General features: G+C 36.0%; 1 protein-coding gene across 1 annotated transcript in view; it reads right to left on the reverse strand.

Annotated features, from left to right (window-relative positions):
- ASPP (Ankyrin-repeat, SH3-domain, and Proline-rich-region containing Protein) overlaps nucleotides 1-17,079 on the reverse strand; it is a 401,632-nt gene that overhangs the window by 333,003 nt on the left and 51,550 nt on the right. The window contains exon 2 of the mRNA XM_073073478.1: nucleotides 3,961-4,010. Coding sequence (XP_072929579.1) covers nucleotides 3,961-3,969 — 9 coding nt within the window. The 5' untranslated portion in view covers nucleotides 3,970-4,010. The remainder of the gene's footprint in view (nucleotides 1-3,960; nucleotides 4,011-17,079) is intronic.

Raw genomic sequence — 17,079 nt, forward strand, 5'->3', positions numbered from 1 at the left:
GTAGCTTCCCATATCAAGTGAGAACGTTGACACTTAACAACCCTTCAACTGCTAATTTCCAATTGCACATCTGTCCATGTGTGCAACGTTTGACCTTTCCTGAAGCTCCTTTAATATTAATACGAGGGGGCTCGCTCTACGGGTTCATTAGAAGGCTCTTGTCGTACTTCTAAGTATTACGTGGTATTACCCTTGTTTTAGAGATGCTTGTAATGTGTATAAAACCATTATCGTCATCCTTAAACCATTATTGTCCCACAAATGGACACGGATCACCTTATACTCGTAAGTATACGTATATAGTAAAAGGGCTTAGTCAACCACGCTGGCCAAATGTGGATTAATAAAGTTGACACACCTTTGATAACTTTTTCTTATAAGGCCATTATTATTCAAGCGATATTCTTTTTATTATATATAAATTCAAGTTAACGTTATCTAAAAATAACTTTATTAAACACCAATAACTTGTTTTCGCATGCATAAACTTAATTGTACAGAACAATTAGTTGTCGGATTACTGTGACAATCTGACAAGGAAACCATGCGACCCAAATACGTTAAATCCGTATTAACTTCATTTATACTTGCAAATCTACACTGATTTACCGCTAAAACCCTATGTAGAATAGTTAGGAAATAAAATTACATGAATAATTTGTGATTATACTTATGGATTGATATATACACTGATTATAAAATTGGAGATATTTACTCCCTATGTATGTTCTCAATAGTTTTTTAAATAAAGCAAAATCTTACGTTATATTTGCCTTAACAAGACATTAATAAAAGGGTAGGTATACCCAAAATTTGTTCTTGTTAATAGGGGTAACAGAAATTCCCACCAATTTATACGGAACAACACAAACCCTACTCACAATTTTGCCTTCACACAATAGTGTCCCTAGACTTACAGCAAAGGCTATATAATAGCCTAGTTCTAAATAGGGGAAAAACTCGTCGCTTGGCATTCAATAAGCGTTCTTGCTTCCTTTATTACCCGCAATACGTCTTTACCAGCTGCCGGCAAGCAGATGGCAGTGTAATTACTTCCAAGGGTGACTGGCATTAAGCTCATTGTTTGATTGTTTTGCTAATGCTCAAAGGTGGGATACGCGAGGCGAAATAATTGGCACTGAAATAATGAGTTCGACCCTCCGCCGTGTTTGTTGTGATCATGAGCGTACCACAATCACACGCGCTGGGTTTTTGTATGTTTTGTATATCCAAACGGAAGCGTATGTACTATAGTTTAAAGGTACTTAGCATGCCCAGATTTCAGTAAAAAAAATTGTTTGTTTGATATGTTGGAACGATTCGCAAGTCATGTAGGTATGTATGTAATTATTTAAACCTGAGCATCGTAGTATAAATAATACTATAAAACATCAACATGTTGGTTTTCAATTTACATAACCTACGATCAGTAATTAGTTGGGGTTTGGGTATTAGATACCTTTTAATAAAACAATGAAACATTAGTGCTCAAATAATTTTGTTCTACTTATTCTAAAGAAGATAAAATGTAAAAGTTTTGGCTTACAAAGTGTAACTGTCTCAATTATTTAGTCACAACAGATGCATTTACAGTTATTCCGATAAGGTCTTAAATTACATTGTAATTTTAATATCATTTGCCTGTTTATGAGCTGCTGTATCTAACTATGATTTCGCATACAAACAAATCATAATTAGCTATTATAATTATTTTCACAAGCAAAGTGACAGGACAATTATTTAAAGGGGTGGTTGCATTAAACGGCTTATTGTTTGATTGTTTTGCTAATGCTCAAAGGTGAAAGAGGTCGAGTGAAATAATTACTGAAATAAACCATTTGTGTCCCACAATGAGGTAGCAAGCCCATTGTTGGCAGAGTGCAAATCATCTTGAATTGTTTTGGCTACAAAGATAATAGACGCGGGCATTTGTAAGTGCATTATGCTTAAGGGACTGGCGTATTTGTTACTACAAACAGAAGATAAAAGAGAAATAAAAGTGCATCAACATGTTTTTTAATATTTTTTTTACAGTATTATATGTATCATATTTTTTCGAGTGTGACATACACACAATATGTCAAATTTTTGGCAACAGTTATGACCTAAACGGCTGTATTTGAACTATATTATAGTTTTGGTGTCCATAAATTCGAGAGAAGCTCGAGTGTGATCAGTCACTCAGGTGACTCAGGTGAATTAAGGTTCATTAGAATGAAAAACATCGATATGGCGTCTTTATTTTCGTTTTTTCGGCCTGGCATTTCGAACTTATTTACGCAATTGCGCTACATGTTTCTGCTAACACTCAAAAATGAGCATGTATACAATATACATCCTATGTGAAGTTAAATGGTCATTGCTATCCACAATGCTCTATAATTGACCAAAAACAAACATTTTATCTGTTTGCGATTGAGAACCTTTTATAATTTTAATTATGTAACGGGTACTCACGATATGCGTTTTGCATGGATCGTGGTCACGGCGAAACTGCGGTGGCGGGGAGAAACCGTTGACAAGTACTAGTAGTAGATTAATGTATCTATCCTACGTCTAGTTCGTTTTTCTTTTCTAGGTTCCATATACGACACACAACACTAACAGTATCCTTACGCACCGAACTTTGTACTATTTGTGACTTGCATAATTTTATAATTGCTGTTAAAACATATTTTTATGTTTTTTTTTTTATTTTCATGGTATCTGTTACCAGACTCTCCAAAGTAGAATGAACAGCTTACACTACTATTTTAAGAAAAAGATAACTTTAGTCGTCTACAGTCGATCTCCCCTCCTTCACCTATATTCAGTTATTGATTATTTTAATCATTATTCAATTAATAAACTATTTTCAACGCAAATAAATGCATTTATTACACGTATGCTCTGGCAGTATTGCATAAAAAGCAAATGCATTCGCAGGCTCCGCAGTTGTCTAATTAACTCAACAACTCTTTATTTCTTAAGCGGCATAAAGGGAATCAAAGGCTTCGTATTCCTTCCCTTCATTTAATTACACGGCTTTTATTTTCATTAAAATAAAAGCGATGAAGCAATAACAATTTATTTTAAATTGTTTTTAAGCAACTAAAATTAGCTTTATGGTTTGCATCATGGATAACGTGGACAAACGACGGAAAAAGACGAAGACAAACATCCCTTAACGGTTCTGAGGCTACGTATTCATACATTTAACACATATACCTTTTTGTTTACCTTTACGAGGGAAAAACCTTTAAAAGGTCCTTAAATAACTACGAGTATGTATGGAGTGAATTAAATACCTATGTGCAGGGTATGTAGTATGTTAGGTTAGGTGCCTTAAATATCTATGTGTACCCCACACAGATATTCCTATATATACCCTCATTAAACCGGGAAATCTAGTATCAGGCTAAGTGTCGAGGAGTTTTTTAATCTGAAATAAGGCGAAAGCTTTTTAAGCTCTATGTAGATGCCGCCTACCATAAATTTAAATCTACTCCGCCTACGCACTATGAGTCAAACTGTCCATATAGCCAGTCCATGAATCTGTCAATATGTGTCACATTGATACTGCACTATCTGATACTAAATATAGTTATGTTTAATATTTATTTGTAAATATTCGCAAAAAAATAATTCACTTACCTACCTATATACCTACTTACCGAGTTACCAGATGACCGAGTAATGCTTTAAAAATAAGTTAGAGCCTATTGCAAACTAATTTAAGCAGTACGTACTTACCTAATAAATCTTTACAATTAGTAAAGAGTTATTATAAAAATAAAAAAGCCAACTTCTTAGTAATAAAGCGTACATCACTCCCACAATTTAGGTTTACGAATTCCACGAATCCTCATATGTTATAATCCACCAAACATAATCCTTATCCTAACAAAATATTTTAAAATAATGTACACTTATAATTTTTTAATATTGTACACTTATAATTTTGTAATTACGAATACTTACCGGAATCATTTTTGGGGGACATGTGTGTTTCGCCTCCACTCCACGCCTTCCTGATAACAAAAAATATATTTTATTAATCTCTATGACAACTATATTTTTTCTTAAAGCAGCACTATAAGTCACCAGTAAATAAGTGCGGTCAAATTAAATTCTGTTTATTATAAATAACTTCTTTATTTTAATTTTTTACCCGACTGCCAAGGAAGGGTTATGTTTTTCGCGCGTATCTTGTATGTTTGTCTTTCTTTATTTGATCCGATCTAACAAACGGCTGGATGAATTTCAACAGTTAAGGTGTCATTATATTTGTCTCAATGACCCGAGTGTCCTTAGATAGGTGTTAGTAAAAAAAAACATAAATGGCGGATTTTTGGCGCGAAGTAGTAACACATATAAAAAAAAAAGTTAACCGAACCTATCGAGTAGGGTATCAAATGAAAGGAAATTAAACGGAGATTATAAAAACATATTTGTATATATATAAAACAGCAAGGTGACTGACTGACTGACTAACTAAATGACTTTTTCATTTTTCAGAAATCAACGTACAGCCTAATCCAAGGACCTTACACTTCTGAAATTTTGCACATAGGTTCTCTATATAGCGTGGATAAGTACTAAGAAAGGCCTTTTGGAAATTCTACCCTAAAGAGGGTAAAATAGGGTAAAACAGTTTTTTTGAAATCCTTTAATTTTGAAGCAACTACTATAAAATTTTGTATTTGGCTTTCTGGATAGGAACAAAGACGCACTTATTTATCGCCTGCCGAAAAATCAACCCCGTAGAGGGTAAAATAAGGGTTTAAAGTTCATTTGAACAATTGTCAATTTTGAAGCAAACACTATGAAATTTTGCATCAGGCTTGTTAGATAAAAATAATGAAATTCTACCTCTAACGAGGTAAAATAATGACCGAAACTCTGATTTACTGAAGTTATATATTTTATAGACCGTAAATGGTGGATTTTTTCGCGAAATACGAGTAGTAACACGTTTTAAAAAAAAGTTAACCAAACCTATCGAGTAGGGTGTCAAAATACAGGAAATTAAGAGGAGATTACACATACGTTATATACCTAATATATCTTATATATAAAATTCTCGTGTTTGTTACCGTACTCGTCCGAAACAGCTTCACCGATTTTCACCTAATTTTATATACATATTCAGTAGGTCTGAGAATCGGCCACTATCTATATATTTTACCTCTAAGTGATAAGGGTTGTTCACCCTTAACATTTTTTTATTTATTTGGCAAAACAACATTTGCCGGGTCAGCTAGTACATATATACTCGTATATACACATCAAGATGACTGTCTGACTAAATGAGTGAGTTGCTGTACCAGAGATCGACGCAAAGGGAAACCGCTGAACTTAAGCGTGCTGGAATTTTACACATTTTTTAGGTTCTTTATATAGCGTAAATGAGCAATACGAGGATGAAATAGGATAATATCGTTTGAACATCTTTTGTTTTTGAAGCAGACACCTACTATGAAACTTTGTATGTGGCTTTCTGGATAAAAATAACGAAATGCCTATTTCTCTGCTTTTGGAAATTCTACTTTAGCCTTTTTGGTGCAGTCGGGTTTTTGATTTTTTTAATTAATTACTTGTTTACAGATAAAATACATAGATTAGTAAAGATTACTCACGCCTAACAAGAAAATGTACCCAGTTTTGAGAAATGAAATAGTTGCGTAAAAAAGTTTTGCCACGTCTCCGTGCTAAAATGTCCCTAAAATATTTGAAATAATTATTTATTTATTACGTAATTATTACGTAAATTAGTTATTTATTCGAAAATTGTCTCTAAATTTTTTTTATTTGTCAAGGATTCAAAAAAAGAACTTACTAAAATAAGCCATTTGTGGCTTCATTCAATTTCAAGGCGGCGAAGTATCTTTACTAATCTATGATAAAATACATTTTCGATAATTGTATCAATATTAAAACATACCCATTTTTGCACACAAAACATAAAGTAAATACAAATTACACCATGTATTATCATATTTTGTTTTTTACTAATGACTACTAAACCACCTACTGGATCCTCAAGATTACGCACCTTTGTTTCAACAAAACAAATATATTATGTGACATATATTATATGTATATTGTAATGATATGTTTTTTTATCCTTATATCTTCAATAGAATATATTCTTGGCGTGGGTTGGTATGTGCTATTGTTTGTCACATAGCATCTGGACTATCATTAAGAATGATTTAAAAACAATACAAAATTAGATCAGAAGCTGTTGTAAGAGCCATAAATCATAATTTTTAGTAATGGTTACTTAAGTTCTATGAGTGTGGGTAGATTCTCCATTGTTTGTCGCGACTTAGCCATACAACAGACGAATTAAAATGTCATTACTTGTAGGAGTACCTACTATACTTATTATTTTTTATATTGATTAGAAGATGTTCTTTATAGTTCAGTCATAGAATCTTGGATCATATTATATTAGAAAAGTCATATATCCGTCATCAAATAATGCATAAGTCCTGGTATTAAAGAGTACCAGGTATTAAAGAGACTATAAGTATTAAGTATTTTAAAATGAAATAAATAATAATAAGCAGTGATAGCCTAATGGTTCAGAAACTTGGCCTATCGCTCGAGGGGACGCTCGAGGGGTCCTAGGTTCAAATCCCAGGCACGTACCTCTAGTTTTTCGAAGTTATGTGCGTATTAGAAATTAATTATCACTTGCTTAAAACGGTGAGGGAAAACAACAACGGTAAATATACATACATACAAAACATACCATAGCTGTCGGTTAATAAAAAATTGCTACTGATATAAACTACATTTGTAAACAAACAACTACGCACGTAAACGCGCATAACTAATAAGTTAATTCAGCACTACAAAAAGCAATAGATCGCTTCATTGCCTCGCAATTACTGTTCAACTACACCTAGTTAAGGTCTTTTTAACGAACGACCTGCTAGCAAATCTGCTCTAGAAAACCGACTCACATGCGCTCGTAATGCTTTCCTTTAATTGAAATGTATGTCAACGTACTTAACGACGTTTTCAATGCTGATTTGTGTACAAACAGACACACGATTTACGATTAAATAGTCAGTGTACTAAATCTGAATAATTGCGACTCTATTCAAACGAATCGTAATCGAAGCTCATTGAAAGCTCAAGCCTTAACCCAAGATCCTTCAGTGTGCACAAGAATTCGAAATCAGTTTTACCGCGCTATTTCAACGCGCTAAATATTCATAAACTCATACTACAAACAACTCGTGGCCTCGCCGAGTATGTGGGAGGGTCACAAACGTGTTATTAAGATTTCAACTCTAAAGACAGCCTCTCAACATCGTCTCGGGCACTAAAATGCTCAATGAAAGCTAAGAATTGTTGGCTAATGTGTATTATGCTGTTGTAAAGCCGCGCCGACAGAGGAGAGGAATTGCAGAGCCTGTTAGCATGCCAGGATGGTGTTTGTACAAATTACATCCATCGCCTGAATAGCAATGACGTCGGTTGGAATTTTCTGACACTCAATTTATCTCTCGCCGATGCCGCGACGCGACGGCAATATAGCATCGTAGCATGAAACTGTTAATAGGTAAGGGGCAGGCGTCGCGCGTCGGTCGCAGTTAGCCATTATGGAGTCGGATTGGGTGTACGGAATGTTTATTACGGGGACCCGCACGACAAAATCACCGACACGGAAGGGACAAATTTGTTGCCCTTAGGGATGGCGATTCTTTCCGAAAAACATCGATTCTTGAATCGATTTGCTTCGAAGTGCAATAAATAGATTCACAAAAAAATCGAGGCCCTAAGTAAGATCTATGTTCGATCTTTTCGGCTTAAAAGGGCGAAAATAGCGAATAGAAGGTCATCAGGAACAAACAAGCACTGAAATACATATCTGTCAGCAAAAAAAAATTCTATAACACATTCAACCAACTTCTAAAGGATCGAATTCCGATTTTCTAGGATCGATTAAAAAAATTATCGATTATTTTTGCCCAAAAGATCGATTATTCGATTAATCGATCTCAGATCGCCATCCCTAGTTGTCCTGCGGTTTCAGGAATGCTTAGAGAGTTCGCGATGGTAGAAATCCCGTAAATTGGGCGGTCGCCGTCGGTCGCAAGCTGCGGCGTGAAATATTTGGTAGCGGCGGGTGCGGCCGAGCGATTTGCATACAATGAAACACAATCGAGGGTGGGTCCTCAACTGGAAAGCCGGCCGTCTTAGGGGTCGTTCAAGTATTACGTAACGCAATTTGGGGGGGAGGGGGGGTCTTGTGAAACGTTACGATGCGTTACAGGGGGGGGAGGGGGTCTTCCGTAATACACGTTACGTAACATTTTTTAATAAAAAAATAGGGAATTAAACCTTCTAAATTGGCAACCCTTTTCATTTACGTTTTACGGGAAATCCCTTGAATGAGCTGGTTCAGCCGAACTAAGTCCTGAGTATTCTGTATGTATGCTTTGACTATACTTAAACTAACTTAGAATACTCAGGAGACCTATTTCGGCTGAACACGCTCTTTGTATAGTCTGGTTGTCATTTTTAATTTGTTCTCGCAAGTTGGCAAATCTTTTCGTTCATATTTCACGGTGAATCCGTAGATTGTATTGTACGTCATTTAATGTTGTTTCCGTTGTCAGTATTCGTTCGTAGTGTTTATAGACAAGTAGAGATGGGTTGTACTAGGTAAATTTGGGACTAGGTATGCCTGTTCCTAGTATTTAAAAATACGTGATTCAGAAACCTGTTCCACCTAGTCCCATAAAGTCTCATTAGTTAGTACAATTTGGTGTGGACTAGGTACTTATTCTTGGACTAAGAAGCTAGTTCGTTCATGCCTTGCATCAATACGTAAGGGCGGTAAGGTTTGCACGCGCACTCACTAGTAATAATGAATTGTAATCTTTCCTTCATACTTTATACAGGCTTAGGACTATCGACGTTAGATTTATCGAAATAGTAGTTTGATTTATCATTAAAGGTTTCGTGAGCCGGCGCGGCGTCCACCTAAATGACATTCGTATAGATTCGGAATAGATGCACGACTGAACAATTCCGAATTTTCACACATTTGACATTTCATACTTAATTCGCATCGAGTATCTGTTTGATCCGACAGCGACTAGGTGTAGTTAAAAAGGACAAGTATATTTTTGCCTGCCCATGAGTTGATGTTTTATTAGTTTTTACTCTTATTCGCATTGAAAATCTCTTGTTTTATTTCTTAGTATTATAATGTAAATATGTAAGTAAAAGTATCCCAAGGATAAAAACTATAACATAACTTTTTAGCGAGTTTAGGGTAAAAATTGACACTTGAGTGTTACGTAACGTTAGGGGGGGGGGGTATAGAAAAACGTTACGGTGCGTTACAAGGGGGGGAGGGGGGGTCAAAAATCTTCAAAAATTGCGTTACGTAATACTTGAACGGCCCCTTAGTAACATTTCGGAAGTACCGTTCTTGTATCATCCGATATTTTATTGCCATTATTCGGGTCGAGTGCCACTGTGGTTTGTCTATTACGCTATTAGAACATAAAATATAAAAGCGCTAATAGATATGATTTCATTTTAACAACGCTGATGAATAATTAACGAGTGCGTCAAATTACATAAAATTGAATAGTGAATTTATTTACTAGCTTCTGTGGTTAGAATTCGATATTTTAATAAATGTTATAGTAATTAATAGCAAATGAGAATAATGTATTCCACCTAAACTAATGTTTACGACCGCTTATGGACGTGTATATATAAACAACTCCCAATAACACAAAGATCCCACCTAAAGTCCATCGTAGGTAATTTTTATACACATCCCACGAATTATTACAAGAATCCCACATAACCCGGCGTCGCTCCCACGTCGTGGGGTACCTTTTGAAGGTTTCCCCCTCGTTAAGAAAAAAAAAAAGGTAATTTTTATACACCTAAAGATTATGGTGGAAAAGTTAATCCATCTTATTTTGAAAAAGTAAAGCTATGAAATATTTATAGCTGTATAACCTGTAATTTGCTTTGAAGAGCTTCCACGTAACAGTCAATCAATCCTAGTTAGGACTTAACTCCTATCTGATGTTAGCTACAGAGGTGTCGCCGTTATTAGTGTCTATCTTAGACGAATGCAACGATATATCTGTAGTTAAACTCCTCTGTTAAAATCTGTCAAGCCAAATAGCAACCAGACATACCAAAGAATGACGATCGACGTTTCCCTTCCGCAGTCGAGAAAAAAAAGATTAACTTAACACGCGACAAAAATCTTTATTACATTTTTAGCATGTCAACAGAATCATTCGATATTCCATTAATGGACTTTCTTCCTCTTTAATCTAAATCGATTTGCATAATGAATAAATTTCAATTCGATCAAATTTTTTCGGATCCCAATTCAATTTTGTAATTCGTGACACGAGACGCCTTTAATAAGTAAATTGAGTTATTTTATTATGGCCACAATTTTTGATATTGGTAGGATTTTTGAAGTAAGTAGCTAATATGAATATAGTTCACCTAATGGTTTGTAGCAGCATCCCAAAATTTTACGTTACGTTTACTCAATCCATTATTCTGTTCTGTTTACTTCAGTAGATTGAGTAAACGAAACAATAAGTAAGTGCTCAAGTCTTTTTGTCTGTCTCACATGTTCGCAAAAAAGAGTGACAAAACATAAAGCATTTTGTCAATTTAGACATTCAATGTTACGTTACTGACACTATAGTTCACTTAGGGAACACTAATATAGTGGTCCCTTTTTTACTTTTCCTCCTCCGAATTTGTATGGGCAAATACGTAAACAAATACCAAAACAGTCATATTTGTCAAAACGTAAAAACTCATGGTAAGGGTACTGTAACCAACTCCATATAAAACAAAAGTTCTACTGAAGCCAATCACAGTTGATGTGTCATTTCTGAAGACTATGATCGCCTCATATAAAATCATCCACTGTCTCCAACGAAATGCTTCACGTTAGAAATAGGTGTGGCGGTGTAGCGATAAAACCATACTGGTACCACCAGTTTTCAGGTATTCATTACTTCTTTTTACCGATAGGGATTCTAACGTTAAACATATAAGAAATATGTCTCAAGTCGTTACGTTGTACAAAGAGACTTAATAACATGTTGACTTGAATTAGAATAACAATTAGTTATAAGAACACCTAACAGGTTCCGCTTTTTGTGACCACTTCTAAGATGGGCCTAGCTAGTTGTGAGGCTCGATATGCAGGTTCCACTGGTCTTGCTAGCTTCTTTTAGATGCAAATATAAAAGCTTTTATTGGAGAACACGAAGTCCATCTTAAGCTTTTTCACAAGTTGGTTGAAAGGTATCGTATAGTTTTATGTGAGATAAGGCCATACATTTTTTTTACCAGGCAATTATTTTTACGCCTTGTTGCAGTATAAATCAATGTCAAAGTAAAATAGCACATGAAGTTCGTTAATAATATCAAGCATTTATCTGCGAAATTGCATGCTATAAAATTAGAATAGAATTATTTCGCAAACACACACCTACAGGTCCTGCCTAAGCTCCTGTGCAGCTCCTATAGGGCACGTATCATCTGACGATTCGAGTTACCTTACCTAAAACATATCCAGAGACAAGGATTTTTAGTATAGAAAGTGTTACTTATCGAACCGTTACAAACTAAAAACGAACGTAATTTGACTCTATCGATAAATATGTTGTATGTTGTTTTAATATCAAAAATATAAAATCGAGTATCGATAACAACCGTACGATAGTCACCTGAAGGACATTGATGTAATCGACTGTACGAATGCTATAAAATACAATCGATATATCGATAATATTTTTTCTATCATAAAAGCAGAGTGTGGCTCGCCCACTTGGTTGGTTACAAAGGAGGAAAACGGCACATATAGCGTTCGGGGATTGGCAGATGCTTCCCACGGGGCGGCAGGCGACGGACGGACGGTTTGACAGCATGATTGGGTGTAAGTATTGCGATCCTCGCCTCGCGCATGCTAAGTGCAAGCCCATTACATTTGGCATCCGATCACGAATCCAACCATTGAGCCTTCGATTTTACTGTGTGAAATTCGCGTAGTGCACATTTTGATTCGATCATTTCCTTAAAGTAATCGACGGTGAGCTTGGGAATACGACAAAAGAATGCAGAAGATGCCGATGGAATCGCTTTTCTCACTATTAGTGCAATTTGTACAACGGTTCATAATTTTAATACTAACATACCAAATCTGAACGTAACCCATCAATTTAGATACGAAAGTTTCATCTTGGTTATTGCGTAACGCGTTCTATAGGCAATGTATTGAATTAAGTCTAGGAGATGCTTACTACAAGAATTTTTAAGAATAACGATTTGTTAGTAACCACTACAGTCCTACAGTACAGTAACCTACAGTCGTCTGGTAGAGTATTTAAACGTTTAAATTGATAAACATGCGCGTACGTACGTACGTATTTTTACAATATTCTGAACTCTTACCTAATTAACTTCAAGAATGTTTACAACGATGTATAAACCCTGTTAAAATTCAAAGATACTTGATCTTTTAAAGGATAATCAAACATTGTGAGGGATCATAAGACCCAGGGTTTGACGGCCCAATCACCTGTTGCGTAATACGCCTCATTTGCCACGAGTCCGGAGAATGAAATGAGTGAAAATTACTTCGTTACGTGGGTTTAGTATTAGATCGTAAAAGATAGCATCCTTTTTCATTTGATTTTATAAGTAACTTAAGAGCAAGCAGGGGAATACTTAATATGGTATTATCATCATCATGATCAACCCATTGTCGTTCCACTGCTGGGCACCGGTCTCCTCACAGACTGTGAAGGATTAGGCCATAGTCCACCGCGCTGGCCAAGTGCGTATTGGTAGACTTCACGTACCTTTGAGATTTTTTTTATAAATCTCTCAAGTATGCAGGCTTCCTTACGATGTTTTCCTTCACCGTTTTAGCAAGTGATAATTAAATTTCGAAAAATCAGAGGTTGAACCTCGGACCCCTCAATCGAGAGGCCGAGTTTCTTAACCACAGGGCTATCACTGCTAATCACTTAATATGGTATATGTTTGTAAATGTGATCCAATCCAATCTTAGTTAATAATTGCTTATTGCTTGAAGAGAAACAGTCTGAATATGTTTTGGAATTTGGTTTTGGCTTTCTTTTTGGATTGCATAAAAACACCACTCATACTGATAACTAAATAAAAATAACTTCAAAGATATAACGAATTTGCGCCTACCCGGTACAACCTTCAAAGATGCAAATATCTAGGTATTTATAATGTAGCTACTCAAAACGTCACAGATTCAAAAACATACAGGTATAGGCTACGTTTTTTCACTAATTTATTTACAGACCCATCACGGTAATAAGGCACTTAATGCGCTCGGAATAGCGGGGTTATTAGCGTGTATCGCTAATTGCGGAAATAGTCAAAGGCTAGCCCAAGGCCATTAGACCGCCAAATGAAGGCAAAAACATGGGGTCAAGGCACTCTGCATGACTAAGAATGTGAGACCGAAAACAGAACAAAGAACAATACACTATAAATTCCCTATTACGAAATTTTTACGTATTACATCTTACTGATAGCATCTACGCCTCGAGGAAGGAGCCGTTCGTGCCTGAAAGATAAACTCGAAAATGCTAATAATATGATGTGACTAAAAGTTAAATCCACAAAAGTAAGACTATTAAATTTTGCCACCCGTATCGACGAAACACCTTTAGAAGTTTAACCAACTGCAAGAAATTAATAGAAGAAATAATGTCACACAACCTAAATCTAACTAAAGTTAAATGGGGACTGTTTCGTTTTTACGTTATTTTTTTATCGGTACCTACCCTAAAGAGCTAAATAATAATGTGTCACAGGCCAATACTATAGTGACATCCTTGAAACCATTTAACTATTCTGAATCCAATTCCGCTAACGAACGAGAATACTTTTAAGATCTGTCATGATAATATTTCTAATTCTAAATTTAAAACGCATGTGAATAATTTAACCATAATCTTCATCGCGTCTAAATTAAAGTAATTTCCCATGACATTGTTCACAGAACACCATTGTTGATTTCGCACAAAGCAATCCGTGGACCGTTCCGTAAGTCAGATCTCAAAGCGACGATTGTTCGGTCTCCTTGAATGGTACACAAAAACGTACATTATGAATTTTATTATACTCTTAACGAGATATCGCCTTGAGGACAACTCGCCATATAAAAGGCAACCAATGAGTGATGAACTGTCGCTAACAAGAGAGCAAAGGCTTCATTCCTCAATACATCAGCAGTAGACCGGAAAGGTCACAGTAAATTGGTGCGGCGCTAACCAAACTTCTCACAAGCCTATTGTGAAAACCGGTCTTGAAGAATCCGCCTTGCGTCAGCCACGTGTAAACATTTTAATTGATGATATGCGGAAGACAAAAAGCCTCGATAGAAATCGCCATCCGATACTGGTTTTGATGGTGTTCTCTAATAGAATTCCGTTTGGGTGTGTTTGAGGTAAACATTTTTGTTACGACAAAGATATTTAATATGAAATTTTAACGGTGCAATTGTACTCCCATGTGCAGCATTTTGTGCTGATATTTTATTAATTCGATATGTACTTGTACATTCTCAGATTCATAACTACATATTAATTAGCCAATTCGCGAATAAAGATCCGGTTTGATATCGCTTTCATTATTCGATTTTTAATTAAACTGCTGTTGTATATTTATAAGTCTATGGTGGGAAAAAACATGAAATCTGTTTCAAGGGCAACGCGTTCGTAATTATTGTACTCATATTGTCAGTCGCATATGTCTAAATTAGGGATGCCGATCAAAGATGGACTTATCCAACTGTTTTAAGACGAAAAAAATAATTTTGATTATTTTTTGATTCGTATAGAGTGCGATTTTCACGGAAAGGAAATCAAATAGAACATCATAAAGGGGACGCTTTGTACCAACGTAGATATACGATAGGTAGGTAACTAGATAGAAAAGATCCAACAAACTACCTCGTTTGCCGAATGGTTAATTACGAGGGTTGTACGTCAAGTTGTCTGCCACCTACGGCGAGCGACTTCAACTTAGGGGGAACGCCGCCTTCAGGAAAGTTCGATCAACCCTAACATACCGGAGGCGTCCAATACTCGACGACCGACTTTCAACTGCGAATTCAGGCATCAAACGACTAGGTTAAATCTAGTTGGTAGGCGCTTACAATGATCTAGCCAATTCGCGTGAGGACTTTATTTTTTATAATAAAGAAGTAGCAAACAAGCATGCAATCCACCTGATGGTAAGTTGCTACTGCACATGGACATCTGTAATCAACCACAGATAGGATTATATATGCGGCGCTACCCCTGAGGACTAAGCTGAAATGCCTCGGAAAAGTATGTCTTACCCTCTTCAAACCAAGACACAGCAGCGTTTAACACTGCTGTTATGAGGCAGAAATAGGTTTGGCGGTGGTGCCGCTGGAGTCGAACCACAACGGGTTCTACCACCACTACCACCACACCACCACACCACACCACCACACCACACACCACTACCACCTTCTAGTAGGACACTTCTAGTAAATAAACCTATATACAAAGCATGATAATCGATTTCAGATTTTAGAATATCCGATTTATCGATACCCAGATCGATTTTCGATTTGCCATCCCTATTCCGAATACAAACAGCGGTGAAAAGTAACCTCGGACGTAATTACTTGAAGCATTATGTACACAATGCGCTCGATCTCCCGATCCAATCTTCGTACCAAGGCTTTTGCAGCTTATAGTTAAGGCTTCGCCGCCGCTACTTACACTTATTTTCCATATCGCCAATGTCGTGTCAGTGTTGCGTACAGCACGAGAGCAAGTTTATTGTTATAGTCACGACTAGCTCCCTGTGGTTTTTCCATTTAAGTATCAATTTAAAATACGGAGGGAGAGAATTATTAGAATCGGTTTAATATTTACTTATTATCAATGTACACAATACTATGTAGATTATACATGTACATGGTTCATATTTACATAAAATTTATTTTAATATTAAACTCCATTCCACTCCACTCATTCCATTATTATCATTTTATAGTCTGTTTACTTATAAAAACAAATCCTTCCTTTATATACGTTTAGCTTGCGTTGTCATCATTATAAATTATTGCAAGTTCGCAGGAAATTGCTACTATCTTTCACTAAGATGATCCCTTAGTCGCTTCCTATGACATCCGCGGTACGAGAGGAAGTGATGTTTTTCTAGGTCGACAGTAACATCTTTTAACACGTTCCCTGCGGCACAGATTTTTCTGTACTTTCCATTACTGCGTTACGAGTTGTTTTAAACCTCGTCCTATATCCGACATTGTGGCGGCACGAGGCGTGTTAAATCCCACCGCCCGAAGGAGACTAAAATCCTTTTTTTGGCGCCAAATAAGACAAAATCGACGGCTTTTGTCTTGATTATTATTAACAATGAGTTGATTAACCTAAAACTGCCGCCGCCCTTGGTTAAATTCGTTACTTTAGATTCTATGGGTAAAATAAAATGTGGGTCTAATGCACCTCGGACCGCACTGAAAAATGGCAGGTTTCCATATAATTTAGTGATGGGAAAATAAATATCGATTTTATTTTATTGTTTTTATTTATCAACGTTATGGACAGAATGAATACAAAAAGGGGAAAAGTTATGAATGTTTTTCATTGAAACATTTCAGACAATAAGGTTTTTTGCAAACAGTGCATTCCGTGAGAATTTTTTTTTTGGTTTTTTTGTCTGCCTCACGACATGTCAAGAATGTGCGGAGTTTTTCGTAGCATCCGACACATCTCTTCTTCTTTGGACCCTTATCGAGATGATGTGCTTTCTTTGCAGTGGATTCTGAAAAGTAGGAGCGAGTAGATTAGGGTAAAGAGTAATCGGAATACTCGGTAACAATTTTGCCTACGTTTCCTATATCAATATAATGTAGCTACTTAACTTTTGTTTGAACCATAACAGGAAACGTAATTATCTATAATGTAATTTCTTACTATACGGATATACGCCTAGCCTGCCAAGTCTCACTACTGGACTTTCACCTAGACA

Source organism: Epargyreus clarus, unplaced genomic scaffold (genome assembly GCF_041222505.1).
Source record: "Epargyreus clarus isolate Ecla_fem2 unplaced genomic scaffold, WU_Ecla_fem_2.2 ptg000001l, whole genome shotgun sequence".
NCBI lineage: Eukaryota > Metazoa > Arthropoda > Insecta > Lepidoptera > Hesperiidae > Epargyreus > Epargyreus clarus.